Source organism: Drosophila novamexicana, unplaced genomic scaffold (genome assembly GCF_003285875.2).
Source record: "Drosophila novamexicana strain 15010-1031.04,08,12 unplaced genomic scaffold, DnovRS2.1 tig00000770-arrow-pilon, whole genome shotgun sequence".
Lineage (NCBI taxonomy): Eukaryota > Metazoa > Arthropoda > Insecta > Diptera > Drosophilidae > Drosophila > Drosophila novamexicana.
In genome coordinates, this window is record NW_020824821.1 from 528,041 (window position 1) to 551,980 (window position 23,940).

General features: G+C 36.9%; 1 protein-coding gene across 7 annotated transcripts; it reads left to right on the top strand.

The window, feature by feature from the left end:
* Positions 1-4,230: 4,230 nt before the first annotated feature.
* Positions 4,231-23,414, top strand: LOC115763810 (COPII coat assembly protein SEC16). 7 transcript variants are annotated; one of them, XM_030706561.1, is made up of 9 exons: positions 4,231-4,277; positions 4,903-5,083; positions 11,830-11,866; positions 17,197-17,285; positions 18,854-19,059; positions 19,124-19,562; positions 19,638-20,692; positions 21,526-22,188; positions 22,253-23,414. In XM_030706561.1, the coding sequence occupies exons 2-9, from the start codon at positions 4,957-4,959 to the stop codon at positions 22,952-22,954; spliced, it is 3,318 nt and encodes a 1,105-aa protein (XP_030562421.1). In that variant the 5' UTR covers positions 4,231-4,277; positions 4,903-4,956; the 3' UTR covers positions 22,955-23,414. The 7 variants fall into 7 exon arrangements, with proteins under 7 accessions (XP_030562421.1, XP_030562419.1, XP_030562420.1 ...); XM_030706558.1 differs by lacking the exons at positions 4,231-4,277; positions 4,903-5,083 and having other exon boundaries at positions 11,786-11,866; positions 19,124-19,435; positions 19,499-19,562; positions 19,638-20,146; XM_030706559.1 differs by lacking the exons at positions 4,231-4,277; positions 11,830-11,866 and having other exon boundaries at positions 19,638-20,146.
* Positions 23,415-23,940: the final 526 nt, after the last annotated feature.

The following is a 23,940-nucleotide window of genomic DNA, read 5'->3' on the forward strand; positions in this document are numbered from 1 at the left end:
ATGCAAGAGGCAGAATGCATGTCTAGCTGCGATAGATACTATATAGAGTGCTCGTACTACAACTAAATACTTAATTTCGCTCTTTGTCGTTGCCTTTGATTCTTTTAATTTTCCAACGTAACACAGGAGGAACACCCACAGGCAGGGGCGGGGGCGGCAGGCGGTTGTGGACTGGGAGCTGTCGGGGGCCAAAAGGCCTCAGACAAGTACAAAATAGAACAGAATATAAGGGAGCACAACGGCAAATGGCTGCACCTCCAGCTCCGCCAACGATTCATGTTGTCTGCGTTGTCTCGCCTCATTTACGGCGTACGCACACCCGCTCGCACACATACAACACACACCACACACACATGAGGCTGCCTGGAAGACAGCTGTTTGGAGCGCTGCGCCGAGGCGCATGCAGTTGGCTGCAGAGTAAGTCGGTCTTTCAGACGTGGCAGACGGCCCAAAAATTGACGCTGGAAAAAAAATATATCGCTCATACGCCGCGTGGCGCGATCGATGCTGACAGAGATAGGCAACATTGAGCTAACCAGAGCGTGTTGCTGTTGTTGTTGTTTGTTGATTGAAATGTAAATGAGCAATCGCCGCCAAAAAAAATATTTCCGGCGACGATGTTAATCATTTCAATATGCCAAAGCAAAAACTGCGCCTGGCCAAGTGCAATTGACGTCGCGGTGAAAGTGCAGAGCGTGACGTCACTGTTGTGTAATAAATCAATTTTCGACTGTAATGCGAACGCAATTTAAATCAAACAACAAATCGGAACAACAATTTAAAATGGCCCACGAAGGCCTGTGTGAATTTGTGTATGTTTGTATTTCAGTGTGCACTTAAAAAAATCAAATACATACATATTTTATTTTTTTTTTTTGTAAATCAACTTAAAGCAACTGTGTCAAGCTGCACTCTATTGTTTGGTTTATCAACAATCCGTTTTAAATTACAAAAATGAATTTTCAATCACTGTCAAACGCAGGCTGTCAGCTCGTTAATTGTTGACGTGCCGCCATTAAGCGCACAGTGGTTACAAACTATACAAATATGTATATAAATATGACTACGTATATATGTACGCATAAATGAATTAATTATGTGTACATGTCAAATCTTACCGCGCATCAATTATAATGACATTGCATAACGTATTAAAATGATGTGACAAAAAATTATTCTACTCATTTTGAATCTGCTTTAAAGTTTTTAATTAATTAGCTAATCTGAATATATTTTTGCTAAGCATAATGTTTATTTTAGGTTTATCATAAACAAAAAAAATAAAATAGGAAAATTTAATATTTTTTCTAAACAGCGCACAAGCCCAACAATTTTCCACATCTTCGCCAAACTAAATTGTCAAATCAAAACATATCAAAGTTTGAGCTTTTAAATTGATTGACTGACAGATACCCTGTTACCAGGTCGCAATTATTGCAACACTAAACCATATATCCATAATTCTATACAATTTATGTCATTTATCTCATAAAATTTTGAAAAAATAAATAGAATTTAGTGGTTAGAAAGTTAAGAAAATTAAGGAAAATATTACAAATTTCAAATGAATTTAATGGAATCCGGAAAAATTCCTCCTATCCGCTCCCTATATATGTGTATATATATATATATATAAATATATATATCCGGAAGAGTACCTTTTACCCTCTCCATATATTTTTCTAATATATAAAAAGAAAATTGTGGCTTTAGCACATTTTAGCATACCCACTTTGAAGCACCCGAGTTGTACAGGGCATTCGAAAAAGATTCATAATTCATGCAACAATGTATTTGATGTTCTGCATGTCATAAATTACACGTTTATATCATTTTCATTAAATTTTTCTTTAAGATTGGCGTTGAGCATTCGCTGTGAAAATTGTTTTTCCATTAATTTCAATAATTTTCTGGTGAATTCGGATTAATTTATTTATTATTGTGTATGTTATTTTCTACCCATTTGGCTTACATTCGCAGCGCTTCTCAAAAAAAAATAAGAAAAACAAAATGATGTGCGAACAAAAATCAAGCAAATCAAATTGATTTTTAATTATTACCCCTATAAAGCATATAGTCTGAAGCTAATGCCGCTTGTTCTCAGCTATTAGGTGAGCATAATTTATAAATAAACATGCTGCGGTGTTCTTTAATTATTGAGGAACATTTAAAATCAATCTACAATCGAATGAGTAATACCACAAGCCAAATAATTTGTGAAATCTAATAGGTTCTAGTCATCATAGAAAAAAAAAGACCCTGCAGCATTCCCACATAAGTAGTACGCGGAATTACAAAGTATGTGGGCTCTAGACGATAGTTCCGTCCAAAGCATACGTAGACCGAAATGCTAATTCGTATGTTTATGTCCCGACTTGTCTGAAAGGAAATTGGCCAGAGAACAAGGCGGGTCTGTCTGTCTGCGGGTTGTCGGCCTACTGGCCACCTAAGAGAGGGGTTTGTAGCGTAATACTAGAAAACATTGCGAACGTGTATAAAATAAACACAAAAAAAAACACAAGATAAAACGGACAGCTGCGGCATGCTGACGATAAAATACCCTCGCAGACACATTGCAAACGTTTTGAAGATATGCCTGGTAAATTCTAAAATTCCTGATTGCTGAATTTAATGAGGGTATTTTAAGAAATGTGTTTCCTAGCTCACTTTTAAATAGATTCTTACAATGGAGCTATAGGAAATGGTATTACGGTATTGATTGCATCTTAGCTGTATGTAAAAAGCATGTTGGAACTTGTATATGCAAAGCTTTCTGAAGACGTTCTTAAAGTTTTTCATAGGAAAATCTCCTTTTCAACCGATGGTCTACTTATAACTATACATTGGTATTCCGTTATATATACAATTTAGCTTAGTTTTAGTTAGAAGTCAGTTTAACTAATAAAGGGAAATTCCCTACAAACACAAGCCTGATAGCCCAATATAAATAAGAATTTTTCAAGCAAAATATTTTATTTCCGACTGATTGATATAGTAGTTCGATTCGACAGGTACTGATACAGGTAAACACGTATTCATTATATTCTTATATAGAGCTTGGAAAGTAAGTTTGACGCAAATCTTACACAGCTTAAAATTCAGCAAAAAAAAAGTAAAATGCACTTCCACCGAAGATTAGATAATGCAATAAATGTGAAACACGTCTCAAATGACTTTTTATGCATGGAAATGAAGTAAAACGCGAAACGTCCAACCATATCTTTGACTCCCATTTCCACCAAGGTGGAATAAATTTTTTGAAAAGTATGATGCACCCGTCAAATGAATTTGAACAAAAACCTTTTAAAATTAGTTTAAGGCCGATCGGATGATTAGCAAAAATCATCCATACAAACGTTTTTCGTTAATCAACCACTGTTATGGTTGGAATTTCCCAAATCGCTATAACACGTATTTATTAAGTGTTTTTGTAGAGCTCTGAAAATAAGTTTAAAGCATAAACTTAAAGTTGCACCAAAAAAATGTTAGAATCACCCTTTTTACCGAGGATTCTTTGATTCTGCGCAAAAATGTGAAACACGTCTCAAATGGTTTTTCATATAGATCCTTGAAAATAAATTTGAGCGCGAAACGTCATCCACCAAATCTTTGACCCCCATTTCCACCAAGGATGAATACATTTTTGGAAAAGTGTGCAATACCCCTCAAATGAATTTGAAATAAGAAATTTAATTTGAAGCCGATGGAACGGTAAACAAAAAAGTTTCTAAAAAACGTTTTTCGCGAATTTTCCATACTTGCGGGTGGAATTTCCCGAAACCCCGACTTGACGTGCACCTTCATTACATAAGGTAACTACAGTGAAAATTTCAGGTTCCTAACTCTTACGATTTGGTCTGTGCGTTGATCACCAATCAGTCAGTCAGTCAATCAGGACAAAGAGTTTTTTATATAGATATAATTTATTGGCTCTAAGATGTTTACTTCTATGCGTTACATATAATATGGCAAAATTATAAAACCCTCTCCACAATGGTATAAAAAAGGCACAATAAATTGAGGCAAACTAAAACATATAGACAACTGTGCGTGTGTACATGTGTGTGTGTGTGCGTGTAGGAATAACAAAAGTACAAGAAAATACAAATATCGAACACAATGGAAACAATAACGTGCGAAGCGATTGGAAATGCGCCACAGACGCTGCCGTGGCACATTGGCCACAGCCACTGCCCGGTCAGCGTCCGGGGTGTCAGTCAGAGTCAGAGGCAGAAGCAGCCGGTTAGCCAGCGGGCCAACAACAAGTCGCAGATAGAGTATACAAATCGATAGGAATTATCGGAACGATCGTGTCGCGTTGCCCCGTTTAGCTTTACAAAATAACATATATATATATATATATATATATATATATATATGTTTATATATATGTTTACATATATATATATATATATATATATATATATATATATAGATACAGTTGCGGCAATTGCGTCAAATGTGCAGCTGGAAATAAGTAATAAATTGCGTGTGCGCTGCGCCTCAATAGAAACAAAACAAATATAAAACAACAGCAATAAGTAACGACAACAGCAAAAAGTGTTGAAAAGTGCATTGTGCTAATTATGCGGGAGCATGGGGCGTATGCGTGTTGAAAGCGCAGCTAAAGTGAATACAGAAAGTACACGCCAGAAGTCAAAGCAAGAAGAGGCAAATCCGACACGACTTGTTGCTGGGTAAAACGAAAATCGAGTCCATTTTTGTCGCGTCAAGTAAATGGAAAAGTCGCGGAAAATGTCAAGAATGTGTCTGTGGTAAACGTGTGTCAACGTTTACGAATTATCAATTTAATACAAAAGAAATGTGATTTATCTGTCAGCTCCCATCTATCTCATTCTTACTCTCTGTCTCTCTCTCTCTCTCTATCTCTCTCTCATTAAGTGTGTGTATGTGTGTGTGTGTGTGTGTGTGCGTCTAACTAATTGAAATAATGTCATGCATTGGCTCGACGGCATTTCTTTGGATGACAATTTAATTAGCGGACGCGCCAGCGGCAGCAACGGCGACAACAGCGACAACAATCAGCGGAAATCAACGCAAAGCTCATCGCCAGCAAAATCAAGTAGGTTGCAACATAGTTTAACACACACACACACATACACACACCCATACATACACATATGCAACGTAAGTTACTCGAGCGTGTTTATTTAGCTTAGCTTAACGAAATTCCTTTCCAAGTCGGTAAGCGCAAACTGACTATGGTCAAAAACGCACAAGCAACAGAGTTGCCAACACAATTATTTGAACTATTTACCGCTTATCAGCAGAGTTGCCAATACAGAGAGTTATTTACCGCTTTACAGCAGAGTTGCCAACACAATTATTTGAGTTACTTACCGTTAAGAGCAGAGCTATTTACTCTAAACATCACAGTTGCCAACATAGAGAGTTAATTATAGCATCACATCAGAGTTGCCAACACAGTCAGTTATTTAATGCTGAGAGGCAGAGCGGCCAACACAATTCTTTGAATTGTTTACCGCTAAACAACAGACTATATTAAGCAACCATGTGTTTATTAAAACAATTTACAATCATTTAAGCTTATATGCCAAAAAATTGCAAAATCAAATAAAAAATTGCTTTCGAAACATATTTTTTTAAACTATTTATGTGTAAAGCAAAATAAAGCAAGCTTAAAACCCGGTTATGTTTTGTAAAACATTTGGTTAATATATATATATATATATAAGCTATAGTATATGTATGGTTTCAGCAATTTTTTAAAAAGGGTATTTTGAGTTTAAAAATCAAAGATTTCAAAAATCAAGAAACAGAAAAAAATTAATAAATTTGATGATTTTGATTTACTTATAACCTATTTTTAGCAAAGTGTAAGATTGAAAATATCAGTATATCTAAAATTATTAAATAAAATGGGAAAAATGTTCGAAATTAATATATTTTAGGATATATGTTTCAAATTCAAAATTTAACGTATAAGCAGTCATTAAATATTGAGATTTGCCCAACGGTATTTTTTATAATATGATATATTGAACTAACGCTAATGCTAATGTTAGTGCTGATGTTTCCGGCACTTGACCTTATGTTTTTGGGCCACAAAATGATGCCTTCACCTGTGATTCGAGCCAGTTGCCGTTTTAATGCCAAAGCGCTTCACTTGTTGGCAGACCGAGGCATTGTTGAAAAGCATTATGGGTATGAGATTTATTTCAGTTACGCTGTAAAATGTAGTTGAAATCGTTTAAAAATGTATTTTTCTGTTGTTCCATTGTTTTTGGCCACACTGTTTTCCAATGAATTTATTATGCCGCTAATTAAATGCCGGCCTCGCCTGGCGAATGGTTGGGTCAGTCGCATAAATTTGTCTTTGCTATCAAAGAAAAATTTATTGAATTTCATTTTAATTGGGAAACACATTATTCTAGCTTTAGGCCCAAATTGACGACCGGGTCAGTGGCATATTTTTTAAGCGAATGTGTTTAATCATGTTGTATACATTTTTTTTTTTTTGGCTATGCAAATAAACCACGTATATGCAATTAATGAAAACATATTTATAGTACGCGCGCATATGAGTACATATTTCAATTTGGTCTGTACAATTAGCAGCGAATGAAATTAAAATTGGAAACGCTTGAAATATTATTATTTGCATTTCATTTGCGCTCATAAAAAGCGTCATCGGAACATTGAACCCCCCACAAATGCGGGCCAATATTTTTCCTGTTGATTTTCAACAACAAAAACAACGATTTCGTATATGATTTTATGTGCTACGCTAATTTTTGGATAATTAAATTGATTTCGCTTCCGCTACCTTGATCGCAAGCCCACGAGGAAAATCGCTTTGATTCGACAAAACAATGTCCCGCTGCGACCATATATACCCCGGGGTATATTAATTTTTGGGGCTTATATGGAACGCCACAAAATTAATAATGTATTTTATTTTGGGTAATTTTCGTTTCCTGAACCAGATTTGCCAAAGTCATAGGATCCGTTTTTGCGTTGCATCAAGCCACACAGTTTCTTGTTTTAAATGAAACTCATTTATTTAAAATCCAAAACAAAACAATTCAGTTTTAAATATTTTAAATTGAAAAAGTATGCTACATTTCTAGCGAATTTCCATAAATATTGCCTCGAAGGCAAAGAGTTGGGGTCAAAATTATCTTTGGGGTAATTTTCGTTTATATACAAAGCATACTTTTTTTTTATTTTGTATGATTCTCATATTGGTATGGTTCAATATTTTCTTGATTATCTGATGACCGTCGACTTAACTCGTTGCGGTTCATGCTAAATATAACATAAAGGTTCAAATATTTTAAACAGAAAACTTTCTCTTAAGTATCTGGCATATGTGAATTCAAATTTCAAGGGTATCTCAAATTTGGGTAAACAAACTAAAGCAAAATTTGCCCGTTTTAATGTCTTTTGTTTGGATCGCTTCAATTAGCGCAATGCCAAATGGTGTGACGCATTGTTTTCATTTTGAGAAATTATTTACAAAACAGGCCGAGGCATGGATAACGGCAAAGGCCAAGCAAGTGTTATCCCACACTTGTAAATATCATTCAGGCAAATTCTCGGCATATGGCGCAAATAACATTCAAAACTTATCGTTTACAATGCTCTTTGCTGCACATTTCGGTGGCCAACTGGAATGTTGGCCAATATTTACAGCTGACTCACGAGCTCCCAATGGCAAAAGATTTGTGTGAGTGGGTTTCCAAAATAGATTCGGCCTGATCTCAGCACTCACCTTTCGGCCAGACATGTGTCCACAACTAGACAGACGCAAAATATAAACATACCATTTGTTTGGTAAGAGTTTAATTTAGTTGAGATTTTGACACATTTAAAATTAATAAATGCGTTGCGCCAATAAGCAGCTATTTGAAAAAATATTTAAAGAATTTATGCAAAGATTTAAAATTCCTTAACAAATTGAGCTTCACATTAAAAACATATATTCAAAATCTATTAACAAGCTTAACATTTGATTTAATTTGTATATTTGAGCAAACTATTGCAACAACCTGAAGTATGCCATCGTTTATTCGAAATTAACTGGCGAATAGCTTGCAATCATCACAAAAACAAATACATATTTGTTTTAAATACAATTTTGCTTTAAAGAAACTAAGCAGGGCACATCATGACCAAACTGGTTTTCTGTATTAAATTCAGTTAAAGGTCTACGTAATAGCTAAACCAGGTAAGTGGGGAGTTCGACAAGTCCAATTATTAGTTCTTCTTTTTAGTAGAATGATTCAGGACAGAATAATCGACTCAGTCAGAATCGCTTTTATAGATTTTCTACCAGTCTTTAAGCTCACAAGCTATGAAAAAATACTTCCAAATATTCCACATTTTCATATTTTCCAAAAAAGAAGAGTAAGACAAAAAAAAAATTAGAATCAAATTTAAAAGCAGAATCAGTTTGGAGGTCTTGTCAAATTCAAAATGTTCTCACTTACAAAAGTCAAAAGACAATTTTATGGAATTAAAGCTAAAGTAAGGGCATTCGCTATCGTAAAAAGTGCACATTTTTATAAATTTCTTAAGAATTATAATTTATATAAATTTCCTCCAGGCAGGAGGCCGTAAATTATCATTTAGAAAGTTTAAATCCATTCAAAAAACTTTGATCATAAACTTGTTTATTTATGTTTAACTGTAATACAGTGTGCCTGCATGCAGGTCGAAGTCGTAGAAAAACTATAAAATTAATAATAATGTTCCCTTAAAGATACAAATTCTAGGGACACAGTCAGACCGTCCGCTCGTTTCATTCTCAGCCCTTTAACTCACTTCTCCATAAAAGTCATATGTTGTCTATTAAAAACTCTCAAAGCGGTGGACACATCAAAAGTTCTATACTAATGCCAGCCCCTTGACTGATCTTTATGGGAATTCGTGAGTGGCTGCGATTTTAGATTTTGCATAAAAAGCGGACGCAAAATATGATGTGCCAGACGAAATACAGAATCTGTGCTACAAAAGCCAAATGCAGCAGGCCGCAGGCCAACATGAAAAATCACAAAAAAAAAAGAGAACAAACTAGATTTTTGAAAGCTTATTTGCTTGGATTTTAGCTGTGCATTTGGGTTTGGCCACGAACACAAAAAGTTGCGCTTTTGATACCCTATACCTAAACCAAAAGAGTTTGTTAGATACATATTGCAGAAAATAATGTCGAGCAAATGAAGTACATTTATTCTTGATTTTGTCAATTTGCAGGCATTATGTAGATAAAAGCCATCTGGCTTCAAATAACTGCCAGGGAAACAATCTTTGGAAAATGAAGTTCTTTTACAAATTACCTTCATATTTTATAAATTTACTTAATACGAACTCGAGTAGCATTTAGTTCCAAGCATAAGTGAAAAAATATTCCACATAACACTTTCAAACATTTTTTTTATATTTGAAAATTGTATTAATGTATTTTTACAAATACTCTTTAGATAAGGCCCAAATGTTTGACTTTAACAGAAATCTTTTAATTTAACTGAAATTCCGATTTTAAGGCTATATTCAAGTATATAGGTATATATATTTATTAATATATACATTTATGTTTTGTGTTATAATGGATATCATATTAATATAGGGAGAGGGTCAGCAGGTTCAATCCAACCGTTTTTCGCGTGTATGTAAATTTAATATCACTATGGGAAGGGTATTTGAACTTCGATAACTGTTGCTGCCGGTTTTTGTTTTTTGTGCTTTTCTGGCTTGTTCTCAATTTGTAGCGCGTGCAACGTATCGCTGTAAATTTTGACTAAGAGACGCACGCATAGTCCGTCACTGAATTGGCATGCCATATGCAACGGCTGCCACGCTCACTGCTTCTCAGCCCAGCCACAACCCTCCCGCCCCATTTCATAGGCATATCAGCGTGTGTGTTTGGGCCTAACAACAACAAATAAAATGTATACGCAATTATTTAACACGAGAACACAAATAACAACGAAATTTGTTGCCGTGCGGCATGCGGCCAAGTGGTTGCCCCAGACGCAGCGGTTGCAGTTAGCAGTCGCGTGCCTGCCAGGCCACAACGTATCCGTTGACTCGTTTCGTGCGCGTTCCAACGTGTGACCGCCCGCCCCTCAATCTCAGTTTCACTCTCACTCATTCTCTGTATCTGTATCTGCATCTTTATCTGCATTTACATTTGTATCTTTGTCAACGCATTCGCATTCGAACGTTCGCCGTCTTTCGCAGATACACACTTTCTCATTTCTTTCTGTGCCGTGGATACATTTAATTATAAAATTCCATTTATGATCCACTTATTTTAAGCATGCATAGCATGTACAAGTGCCCAAATAATAAGCCCGATTCTTCATCAATTAAATCGAACACTTTGCATCTACGGTCCGCTAATTGCTCTTCCCACGAAAGTAGCATTTAATTAATAGGACGCGTGTTTATATTTATGAGTTCCTATTACGATACTGAGTAAGTTTATAAATAAACAGATTTCAATCCCAAGTAATTGACTAACCAATTTCACTACGGAAGTAAATTATATATTTTCATTGAATTTTATACAAATGGTATAGAATTTGTTTTCCATAAAAAAAGATCATTTAAAATATATTATATCTGATTTAGTTAGCTATTTTTAAAAATAGCCTAAAAGTGAGCAGAAAGAATTTGAGCTCAATTGAACAAAGCCTTAAGAAAAAATAGAAATAAAACTGTTTTGCAATTGTGTACATAAACTTACTAAGCGTACAATACAATCAAGCTAAAGTTCTTAGTACACATGACAAGAATATTTTTACTGCTTTACTTTGAATAATTAATGAAAGTCATCTTTTGAATGCAAGTATACAATAAATACACTTTCGAAAAAAATTCCATTAGTGCACATGTGCTGTTGCAATCGTTTGGGGCCTGTCAAGGATTCATGCTCGAGGCTCTTGTCTCGATTGTAACACATGTAAATACTGATTGAATAATGACAATGAGCACTTGACAACTTGATCGATAAATCAATTGCCTTGCCAGATAATGCTTCTTCGACCCTTTGAATAAAATTCCTTACAACACCTCACCCTACCCTGGAGGAAACCCTTGCGTGCTGCTGTCAGGCCCCTTCCTTGTTGTTTTACTGTTGTTGGGGCTCCTCAGTTCGAAATATGCCTTTGTGCGTCGTCTGTCGCAGCCGCTTTCAGATGTGTGTAGTTCGGCAGAAAAACATATTTACATATGAATACACTTTTATACAAATATATATGCATTGTGTATGAGACAGACAGTTCCTAGCGAATGTCAATGAACATCAAGATATTAAGCTAGTCAATAATAAGCCACATATTATTTTATTTGTGTGCGTCGTCTTGAAACTTTTTGGTTACCTTCAAGCGCACAACTCAAGAGAATTATCTGTAAAAATTGGCATATCTCTCGGTAAATAACTCATTTGGTACGCTCTATTTGTATTGTTTGTGTCAGAATATATTTTCAACATGCGCTTACATACTTTGGCCCCATCTAAATAAACACGCTCTCGAGTATTTATAAACAAAGTAAAAGTAAATTTTCTTATTAAAGGAAAAACGAATAAAACACAAAAAATCACAAAACCCAAAATCACATTTCTAACATTTAGACGTTTACAACAGGAAAAATAATTTGCTGAAACATTTGTATTCTTCTTTAATTTTTTGTTTTTGTTATTTTGTCTACGATTTGTGTTATTGTTGTTATTTTTTCTTTCGTTTTTCCCTTCGTTTTTACTTTATGTGTCTTTTTGCCCTTTTTTTGGTTTGCTGGTTTTTCTTTCATATGCGGAAAACTAACGCACGACTATGCTCCGAGAACGAAGACGTCATGCACACTATAAGCTAAATAGCAGGTAACTTAACCGATCTTTAAATATTTTATCTATAAGTGCGTATCTATAACGTGTAGATAAGCTCTATATTTCAATTGCAAACGGAAGATTGCGGCATGATCTCTAAAGCAGTGCAAAGCTCTACGCACAAAGAGAGTGAAAGCTTTGCATAAGCTTACGAGCTTTTCTTAAGGATCATGCGCAGCTAATTTATGAAAGATCTCTTATATTGAAAATATATATATAACTTTTTTTTATTTTATAAGAGAAAAAATTTCAATATTATTGTATAAACAAATTATATTTTTTATTATAATTTTTTTGAATTTTTAAATTGATTTTTGGAAATGATCAAGTTTCAGAGCTCATGAATAGCAGCAGCATTGTCATTTCTCAAATCCATCCTGAATTTATTATACTCTAATAAGTATTAGGCAAATTCAAATAAGTTTCAATTTTAATTGTCAGTCATTTATTTCATTTAAAATGTCAACAATTTCTCAAGCAAACATTTTAACGACATCTTAAAACAAATATTAAAATATTATCAGTTAAGATTAAACTGTCTGCGTCAAATTTATGTCAAAGTAAACAATAGAAGAAGGCAAAAAGAATGACAGAAGAGATTAACTTAGCCACAAATTGGCACGAGTTTTGCGCAAAAAAAAAAAATAATAATAAAACTAAAATACGTTTTTTTTGTGCCAGATATTAATTGGCTCGCATAGCCTGTGCTAATTTTTTAATGGCATATAAATAATTTAAATTCACACATTTGCATAAACAAATATATGTGGGAAAATATTATTTATGGCGAGCCCTGTGAACTAACATTTGTTAAATATTAACCGATCTAAATATGTCGAGGGGCAGCTGAAAAGTAGTCAAAGTAATTAAGAGAATAAAAACAATTTGGCAGCCTTCCAATGTATTATAGTTTGTTTGCCAATGCAAATGCAGAAAGCCCCAGGCGCAAATAAAAGTAAAAGTTATTGACCTTCCAAAATCGAATCTATTTCTGGAACTAGCTAAATTCTGAATGATTATATTATCGAACGCGCTAGAGAAGACACCGATATCGATTAATAATAAGCCAGCCCCCGTCCGTGTTGTGTTTACAAGTGAAATATTTCTAAAGCATGTTTTAAGAAGCCCCGAAATCAATTACTTAACTTAACTGACAGACAGATTATTGGGTTAAAGAGTCGCAGTTATGCGTCTGTTTATATGTAAGATTTATAAGGTACCCACTCTGTGTGGACGTTCGAGATACTTATATTTTGGCCCACTTTTAGCCACAGCCAGCTCAATGACACATTTCAGATATGTACCTATTTTTGTACATTCTGACCACAGGCTATCCAGCTAATAATTAGCCACTGTATACAATCAAGTAAAAAATGGTTTAACAATTTACAATGTTATTTAACTTAGTAGCTGAGCTGTTAAATTAATTGAAATTGCGGTGCAGCTGGGTAATTTATATTATCTGCTGCTTATTGTTAAAATAAATTAATTTTTGTTGTCGTTTTTGGTACTTGTAATAAACCAAACTGTGCTCCCAATCCGATTAAAGGCTTGATTAAATTTAATTTATTTTCTATGTAGACAAGAGAAAAAGTTACACAAGCAAAAAAAAAAAAAACAAATGCAACAAAAATTGCAAATCACATTAAATAAATTGGCTTGCTCAAAAAATGCCCAGGTATTTGGGTTTTTATAATTATTAATGAATGAAAAATGTTAATTTAATGAATATATATTTAAAATCAACTACTTAACATTGTTGCGGCTGATTTTCTTATTCAAAAGTATGCAGCTTTGTCTTTACATTTACACTATGTATATATATACATATAAATATATATACATAAGCGAATCGTAAAAGCTTTTTTTCGTTGAAAACTAGCTGACTGCTCGGCTACGTCAAAAGTTCAAACTCTGACGTTTTATCTCTTTTGTATACCCTTTCAAAGTCGTTTAACAACACTTTGATACCCATTTCACACATAAAGCTTCTTTCAAATGGAGCACCAATGGAGAGAAGGGTAGGTAATTTTATACTTAAAAACAGAGCAGCTTTAAAATATATTATCTTTAATAGTTTTGTTTTAGTCTGTGAATGTCTAGGTCTTTAAATTATGGAATATTTGCCTTTAAATTAGGGAATATTTGCGCCTTTGCCCGCACTAATTTGTCTTTTTTCCTAAAAAAGCCAACAACAGTTTTAATTTAGATATGAAACAACTTTTATATGTAAAGTGGGCCTACTTGAGATCTATTGTCGTTGTCCAACATTGCACTTTTTATGGGATATACAACAAATGTATATATTATTATACTTAAGAGTAGAGCATCTATCAAAAAATGTACTTTTTAATATTCTTATATTAGTCTCCGTGTGTAGGTCTTTAAATTAGGGAACATTGCGCATCTGCCAACACTTATTCGTAAATTTTACAATAAAAATTATTCAAGACTAAATAGTTTCTAATAAAAACTTTTATCTGAAAAGTGACATATTTTATTTTTGCTTTGTGACATGCTTAACTTACTGATGTTGCCCAATACCATATTTATTATTGTTTGTTGATATTTTTATAAAAGTAGAGAGAGAGCATTGTTTTAATCGGCATTTGGCTTAAGATTTTGTGTCTGGTTTTTTCTTTTCATATTTAATCTCTGAGAAGCATGCGCGCATTTCATTGAGAACGATGATTTGTTGATATAAGCAGTGCCTTTAAGATTCACCCATCGCCGCATTTGCTTTATGAAACTTTTCAGTTTTCTTTTTATATTGTTGCTGATTTTTTTTTTTTCCTTAGTTTAGTTTTTATTAAAAATTGAACCAGTGGCCGTCACGGGCACAGCTTGTTGCTCTTGGCGGCATTCAATGCCAGTCGTCGGCGTTCGTTTGTTGCTTTTGCACTGTTTTTGTAGTCGTTTGTTTTTGGCCAAAACTGATCTCGCCCAACTGTCAGTTTTCTGTTCATAGCCGAATCGTGCGGTATTGCAATACGAAATACATTTTTCTCCTCCTTAGCTGCGTTGAATTTTCTTTCATTTGTTATCTAATTTTTCATACGGTTTCCAAGACAATGTGTGTGCCTTAAAAAACAATGTTCAACAACTATAAACAAATTTTGGCTAATCAATTTGGTCTAAAGTAAAGCACGTGTCTGTCGTATTTGTGTTTGGTATGCGCCTTCGAGCTCAACTACATTGTGTCACAATTTGATAAATTTGTATAATAGTTTGTGCATTTAAATGAAAAGCACGAAGAGTACTCGAAGTACACAAAATGAACGCAGCCGCAAAAGCAGCAAGCGCTCCGAGAAGTCAGCAAAGTAAGCAGCAGTTGGCATAGTTTTCCCCCATGTGTTACACTTATTTTTGGTCACAGAACATCTGGAACTGGTGCCCTATATATCGATTAATATTAAAAGTCATTAAAATTTCTTCTAATATCCATACACTTTAGTGATCGTAAAATAAACATTTCACACCCCAAACAGAAACCTTAAAATAAATTTTATTGTTTATCATCGAGTCATGTACATTGTTTAAGTTGATTTTACACGTTCCACACAATGTTTATCCCGCATTTCAGAGCCAATCACATTGAAAACGATTGTTTTCATACGCATCCCGCATTCATTTTGCATATCAACATCGCATTTTATGAATAAAACTGCCAAGCTTTGCGCCTTGTATCGATCATACATTTATCGGCTCGATTGTGTATTCACACACGTTTCGCTCACGCATTTGCCTCCTCACTGCTGCTCGCAAGTCAAAAATAGATTCGAAAACCAGGGCTACAACGTTGTATTTTGTGATAGGAATCAGTTCCAATTTACGTTTTACTAGAGCTGTTAGCTTTAGACTCGGTCGAAATAGCATATTTATAAGGTTAGCCACATTTTGAAGTTTTATTAGAAGTATTTATTATTTAATATATGTATTTTAAAATAATCTGATTATGAAAATTGCAAATCTCTAAATAACCTGCTCTAATAGGAACTTTAATTTATTTTGACATCATTAAATATTTAATCCTTACAATTCAATAATTATTAATTATATATCATATCTTTCTCAAAAGTAAGAGTTGTATTTTTAAATAACACAACTTTAAAGCATATTTTTCTAGGGTGTTTCATTCTTCTTATTTTCATATTTATTTCAAAATTGTTGTTTTGATAAACTTGCCAAAAACTGTCGAGTTTCCGAAACGACTAAATAATAAAAACTATAAAAATAGACTATAATATACCTTTTAAGTACCTAAATAGTGACATATTAATTCATTGCTTCATCTTTTGTCGCACAATATATGATTAAAGTAAAAAATAAGACCACGTACAGAGCTTATCTTCCAGTCAGACACATAATAAGCCGTAAACCTCCCGACATATAAAGTATTGCTCTAGTTTGCGTATAGTGCTTCATATGCCCCATTGTCAGCTCCCCTACAGGGTATTAGCATGCTTAGTTCGGCGGCATTTGGTCCAACAGGTCGGCAGTTTTTCAAAAGTGTTCAGACAACAGTGTCAAAAATAAATTCACGCGCGTATCTTCTTTGAAATACATAAAATAGCGTAAGTTATGGAAAATTTGAAGAGGCTTTTAATGGATTATTTGGGATTTGTACATAGCCTTTAATTGATTTAATTTGATTGGAGCAATAATGATTCGACAAACGAAACGGAAATGATAGTCGTAGCGAATTAGAGTACACTCTTCGTTTTCTGGGTGTTTTCTGTTATATATACAGAAATATATGCGTTTGCTACAGTAAACGTATTTATGCTTTTGAAATCTTTGTAATTTATAGTTTGTTTGCGTTTTTCTCTAGATGAAGCCCAACACCTCCAGTTTATTGCTTGATTTTCTTTAAATGTTGGGTCGTATATGCGGCGCGTTCCAAGCTAAAAAAATATATATATCACCGGTATATATTTATTTGTCTACGACGCCTTTAGATTATTTATTTATGCACGGCGAGTGTTGAAAGGCCACTAATACAGAGCCAGCGGAATGCCTAATAATTAGGCAAAACGCATAGCGAAACTGAATCTACCCTATTCAGTTGACCTACAGCAGTCGTTGAGGCATCATCTGCCAACTCATATCTTGCATAGAGAGTGATAAGATATCTTTATCATATAGCATAGACCTGATACCAAATTGTATATATGCATAATGCTGATCGGTCGACGTTCACAATGGCAACCCCTAACAGAAGAAAGGCAATAATTAACAATTAAAATTAATATATGTATATATATACAAAATATATTATTTTTTACTTATGGCAAATATTTCTTATTATTTTTATATTTTTACAGATTGGATAGAAAGTCATCACGTGGCATGATATACGAAAATGAAGAGCTCAGGTTGCGCACAATCAACATAAATGCGGAAGTCGAGCGAGGTAAATATTAATTTAAATGTAAGCCCCATAACCCCTGTTTAATATACTTAGAGTATATACCAGGAAACGAAATAATCAATAGGTAAAAATATCAAAAGTCCAATTAAAAAGACATTAGAAACCCAGAAAAAAGATCCGCAAAACGCCAAACTAAAAAAAATAGATGTACATATAGATAGACAACAAGATCTATTCATATATTTATATATATATATATATACTATATATATTTATATATAATATATATATATGAATCTATATATATGCATATATTTGTTATTTGTCCAACATGAGATAAACGAATGTAAACATAGCGATTACAGTTGACCAACTGCTGTGATTACCCTGGATTTGTGCACAGAGTGTAAAAAGCAAAGATTAAGACATAAGCGAAAAAATAACAAAAGATAAGCCCAAGAAAAAATTCCGTTATATTGCTGCATTCGAAACATTTTATGTTAAGTAGTATTCAATATATGTGTAAGCGATTATTATCAATTATAGGAGACGGAAAAGTTAATGAAGATTCGTAGTATTCGTAATTCCTGAGGAGCATTAAAAGAAATGCACATATATATGAAAATACGTATACCCGTAAGTATACATATGCATATATATACTTATATATATATATATATATATATATATATATATATATATATATATATATATATATATATATATATATATATATATATATATATATATACTTACGGGTATAGCCTTGCCCGTGGCACATAAAAAATAAATGTCCTCAAAAAGCTATGATAATGATTTTAAAAACTGATCGGGCGGTAAATTAACAGCTTTCATACAAACGTTTTCTTCCAATTTCCACTGATACCCAAATCGATAAAACACGTATTCATTAAGAAAGAGCTTTGAAAATAATTTCGAAGCAAATCTTCGACACCCATTTCCACCATGAAGGGATAGATTTTCCCAAATCGCTGAAACGCGTATTCAAGTTCTTATATAGACCTCTGAAAATAGTTTTGAAGCAAATCGCCTGCCACTTAAAACTGCAACCAAAAACTCTTTGAATCGCATTTCCACCGAAGGACTTTAGATTTTGCGAAAAATGTGAAACACATGTGAAATACCCCTCGAATTAATTTAAACAAAGAACTTTCTATTGTGTTTGAGTCCGATCGGATGGTAAACAAAAAAGTATCATACAAACGTTTTTCGCTAAAAAAAAACACTGTTGTGGGTAGAATTTTCCAAATCGCTATAATACTAATTTATTAAGTTCTTTTGTAGAGCTCTGAAAATAAGTTTGAGGTGAATCGGACATTACTTGAGACTGCACCAAAAAAATGTTAGAATCGCATTTCTACCGATGATGCTTTGATTCTGCGAAAAATGTGAAACACGTCTCAAATGATTTTTCATATAGATCCTTGAAAATAAATTTGAGCGCGGGATATGTGCCGAATCGAGGTGGGCTTTTGCAAAAATTAATTGTGCCGGGTTCTATCCTGAAATTAGGTACACGTCCATCTCTAATTCGTAATCGTTGCATTAGTTAAATAAATCGATTAATTTGATAACCCATCGATTTGCAGGTCAATCGGATATCAAACGTTTGCGCCGTGAAAATGAGCAGCTGCGTCGCGAGATCTGGACTCTGCGCGACGAATGCGATCGGTTAAACAAGCGCTTTAAGGCGAAGCTAAGTGAGCACGAGTACGGCGGATGTCGCGGCAGCGGTAGCAGCGGGCGACGCTGCAGCGGCAGCAGAGGCAGCGCAGGTTGTGATGGAAACAGTGATGTGAGTTGAAGCCCAGTCAGCAGATACCCTGTATGTACTTAAGTTCCCACCTCCTCAAGCACAGGACTCTGACTCATGTGATACGTGTCGCTGCGAGGACGATGGCCACTGCAGCGACGAGTGCTGCCAGGAGCGTGGTTCCTGTGTGTCTATCAAGCAGTCGATGCCGCCCGAGGAGGCGACCGTCAAAGCGGCTAATGATAGCACTTCGACAACCAAGCCGGAAAACCAGGCCATGCACTTTGACCATCTGTCTGTGGTTTCCGAGGAGACACTCAGCAATCCGGAAATGCAGCTGGCGCAGCAGACGCCGGAGCATCATCTCATGATTTGTACGCCCGATCTCAATAGCTCGCAGAGCACCCTGCCCAGCCTGGTGGGTCCACTAACCCCACTAACGCCCGTAGAACAGGTGGCTAATCAGCTTAACGATTTGCAGGCCATGGTGCCTCCGCTCTCCTACTTTGAGAACATACTGTCCCAGCACATGGGCGCCAATACGGGTGAGACGGTTAACATTGTGTGCCCGAATGTTAGACTGATATGTATATATACAAACATTTTTTGTCTATTTGCAGTGCTAACGCCTACGCCCGAGCTGGGCACCAGCTCCAGCACGACCACCGGAAATACGATGAAGCATACCAATGGCTGGGATTACAATTTGCAGTCGCCGTTCTCGCAGCGCAAATACTCGAATACATCGTCACCGTCACGCTCACCGCCACCGCCGCCGCCGCCGCTAACCACCTTTGTGCCCACAAGCACGCTGCAAACCATGCCCAAGATAGCGCTGAATGTGCCAACCACAAATGGAGCTGGCGGCGGCGGCATCATCGAGACCGTTGCCATAACCACAAACGGCACGCAGCAAGCGCTCAATAGCCCGAAGCACTTCTTTGCGCCCATAAAGCCGCGCCTCAAGCTCAACACAGAGCTTGCCAATCGGGGACAGGATGCACTACCGCCGGGCTCGCCGCCGCCGCCGATGGAGCCGGCAACGCCGTTGCGTGAGCCCCCGGATATATTTGTCAATAATGCGCTTGCCTCACCGTACAAGCGGCCCGGCCCCCGGCTCTCACCACAAGTAAGTCCGCGTCATCGCACGCGCTCCCATTGCCAGCTGCACCACAGCCAGCCCTGCCAGGCGCACGCCCATCAGCAACGCCAGCGCCATTGCCAGCAGCTCCAGCCACCGCTCCCCCTCCCGGGGGAGCCCGCACCGCAGCACTGTTCGCTGCATCGGGCAGTGGTCAATGTGGCCGCTGCCGTCGGCTTGGGCGTTGGCGGTCCTGAGGCGAACGCCTGCGGCGGCAGCGTGGTTGACATTTATACCGCTGCGCTAGCCGCTGCTGCTTCGGCTGCCGCTGCCCAAGCAGCATTAGCGTCAGCACCGCCAACTCCACTGACCCTGATTCGCTCCGTGGAGCCAGTCTACGCAACCGCACAAAAAGACTGCCACAGCAGCTGCATATCGGCCCTGACCAAGCCAGTGATGACCGCCACCACAAACACCACAAAGACAACCGCATCGCCGCTGCGTCAGCCCGCAAAGCTTACCGCTTGTGCAGCCAGCTGCAAAACAATTCCCGCGGTGGTCTCCACAGCGAGCATCGTGGATATTGGCAGTCAGGTGAGAGGGCATTCTGCCGGGGATCATCCACCAGACATCGGCTTGTAATGCTCGCCTCGTTTCATCGTTTGTAGAGTTTCATTTCTATAAGTCAATGATTTGCATTGTAGTTAATGAAAATTCTAGAAATATTCAAATATGTGTGTACTCCAGTAATTGATGTGGAATAGTCCTGATATAAAGGAAAATTCTCTTAAATCATGTTATCCTATGCTTATTTTCGGTGTGTGTCTACAATATTTAAGCAACAGATATTCCCCATAATTTGCATCTAGAACTTCACAATCGTTTTTCGTTTCGAGTTGAAAACATATATATGGTTTATTCCCTTTTTTAAGGTTTTCTAATTTTTTTCATGAAATCTGTAACTCTATATAACTTGATCACTTCATTTAATCTACGCGACTGAAGACTATTTGATTTGAAAAACCCTCATTTTATTTGTATGTTGAATGTCTTTATAGATAAATATATATAAAAGCTTTTTATAAATAAATTTTAGAGCCGTATTATTTACCCTCATAAATGTTATTGAATATTATATATTACTCGTAAATTAAGTTTGATTTAATTTGTCGTATTCTCTTTTATGCATATAAGGATATAATAGTCCATCGTTCTTATTGAAAGCCTTGAATGTTTTCAGCCCACATTTATTAGAGTTTTTGATGTCATCTATTGCAGCTGATCGGACTGCTTAAAAAACAACAAAAATTATTTATTATTAAATCATAATTCCCGCCACAAATTGCTTACCCAATGCGCTCTAGTGTTGTTCAACAAATATATTGAAAGTTCGCTAATTAATTTATATAATTATAATTTTTCCCCAGACGGATTCAGTGAACTTGGAGTCATTGCTAAACGATATACAGACAATTTCGGGCGACATTCTGGCCATACAGCTGGAGAAAAGTAAATCGCGGGATAATCTTATAAATGGCAAAAACGACAAGGACAAAAGTAAACCGTATCGCTCCGAGATGAATCTCTATTTGCAATACGACGGCACAAATCCGACCATTTCGAACGCAGCAACATCTACTGTGGCTGCCAGCAACGCATCCGACTCGAGCAGCAGCCACAAGCTATCGAGTCGCACTCGGTCGCTGGAGCGCGAGCACACGGACAGTCCGGCGCCGCATATGCCGGATCCGATGGCGCCATTTCCGGAAAAGTGCAGCTATCTGGGCTTCGAGCAGCTCAATAATCAGGCTGTCGCCGTGAAGCAGTCCCCATCTGGCCAGAAGCCGCCTGTAGGCGTTAAGCCTAGTCTGCCTGCCAAACCGCCGCCGCCGCTGCCACCAGCGCGACGTCCGGCCGTTCCCACAGAGCCGCCACCAGAGCCGCCGGCTGGACTTTCGCCGAACAAAAGCCATCTGTACAAATCGCTGGCCACGGCGGCAGCCAAAAGAGCCATCTTTCGGTCGACGCCAACGCAGCTGACGCGTTCCCTGGATGTGGAGTGCACAGCTGATTCTGCGGCAGCCAACGAGGTGGGTTCAGCTTTTATTCTCTGCCCTTTGATGCTACACCATTTTTTTCGTTTCTTTGAGCCAGGAGGAGGATGATGAGGAGGCGGCCAAGCGCAAAGCGCGCCGCGTCTCCATTGTGTGTGGCGATGAGCAGCCCGTAGTAAATGATGTTGCACCCACTGCGCCTACAGCAACAGCCAGCTGTGGTGACCTGACCAGCGCCGCGGCCAGCGTACTCATCCATCCCAGCATTAAGGCCTTTAGGCAGATCAGCCACAGTACGCCCAGTTCTCCACATTCCTCGCGGCGGCGCACCAACAGCAACACAATGACAGCTGGGCATGGTGAGGTGACGGGCACAGCCTCAGCGCCGCCCAGCACCACACACCATCATCATCACAGGAAGGAGAACAGCGATCCGGCGCCCATGACGGCCACAGTCAGCCGCACAAAATGCTCGCGACGCCACTCGGAGGGCACCGTGCACAGTGTGCATCGCATCAGCAACTCGAGCGGTGGTGCTGGTGGTCATCATCATCACCACACGCACCACCATCAGCACAGCAGCCTGATCAACAGCAATCCGCATCATAGCCACCATTCCCATCAGGACAGCAACCATGAGACGGTCACCTCCCAATCCGATCGCAATTCGAATAGTTTTGGATCCTCGCGCGAATCCTCGACCAGCTTCAGCATGCGTTCTAATCGGCGCAAGATCTCTATAAGCTCCCATACGGGCGGCAAGATACCCTGGTGCGGCTGCTGGGGCAATGGGTGTCTCTAAGGCGAGGCTTCTGACTGTACTTAAATTTGGGGTTTGCATTACGTATTATCGACAGTAGCTTGCCGTTTGCCGTCCTGCGATCAAAAGGAAACCATTTTTTTTGGACCCACCCACGTGTTTGTGTATGGTATTAGCTAGTCTTAAATGAAACGCCAGAAAGTACGCCATCTTTTCGAACCAATTTTCATTAAAATAAGCATTTTTCAAAAAATCGTCAAGTACAAAAAGAGTAAAAACACAATTCGATGCGGTTCAGTTCTAGGTTAACGACTTAAGATTAATGTTTTAATGTAGCCTAATTAAATAATTCCGTTCCGTTCGAAATTGTATGCAATTAATTAAGTTATTACTTATATTTGATTGTACATAATCTGTCAAGTGAGTATTTCAATTCTATGTAGAGTGTATTACAGAAATTATTTGTAATATAATTCAATATTGTTGTTCAATTCGGATAAACATTAATAAATTAGTCAAATGTCTAAACTATGCCTGGTATTTTATCGATTGGAAAATATGAAAAAAATAAAATAGCTGGTAAACTTATCGAGCAAATACAAAATTATATCTTCACTATTTCTCAGATAAAAGTTGGTATATTTACGGCAATTTAAAAGAAAATTTACATTTGCATTCGCTGAATTCGTATAGCCGCCAGTTAAACAATTTCCACATGGCAGAAAATAAGTTATAAAGAGAGCGAGCAAAGGCAAAATAAAGACGAAGACAACGCAAATGCAACTGAAATTGCGCAACACGCGCGAATACTCATATATAAATGCAAATTAGCTGCAAATTAAGGTGTAAAAATGCATGACACACAAACGCCTCTAGGAAGTGCAAAAAACAAATTAAATTTTGCCATGGAACTGCACAAATTGCTCTATCAAAAAAACAGATATGCAAAAAATATTAAAATTTGCAGCGACACAAAAAAAAAGTGGTGTCAAAAAAGTATAAAAAATGTGCAAGGCAGAGCAGAAACC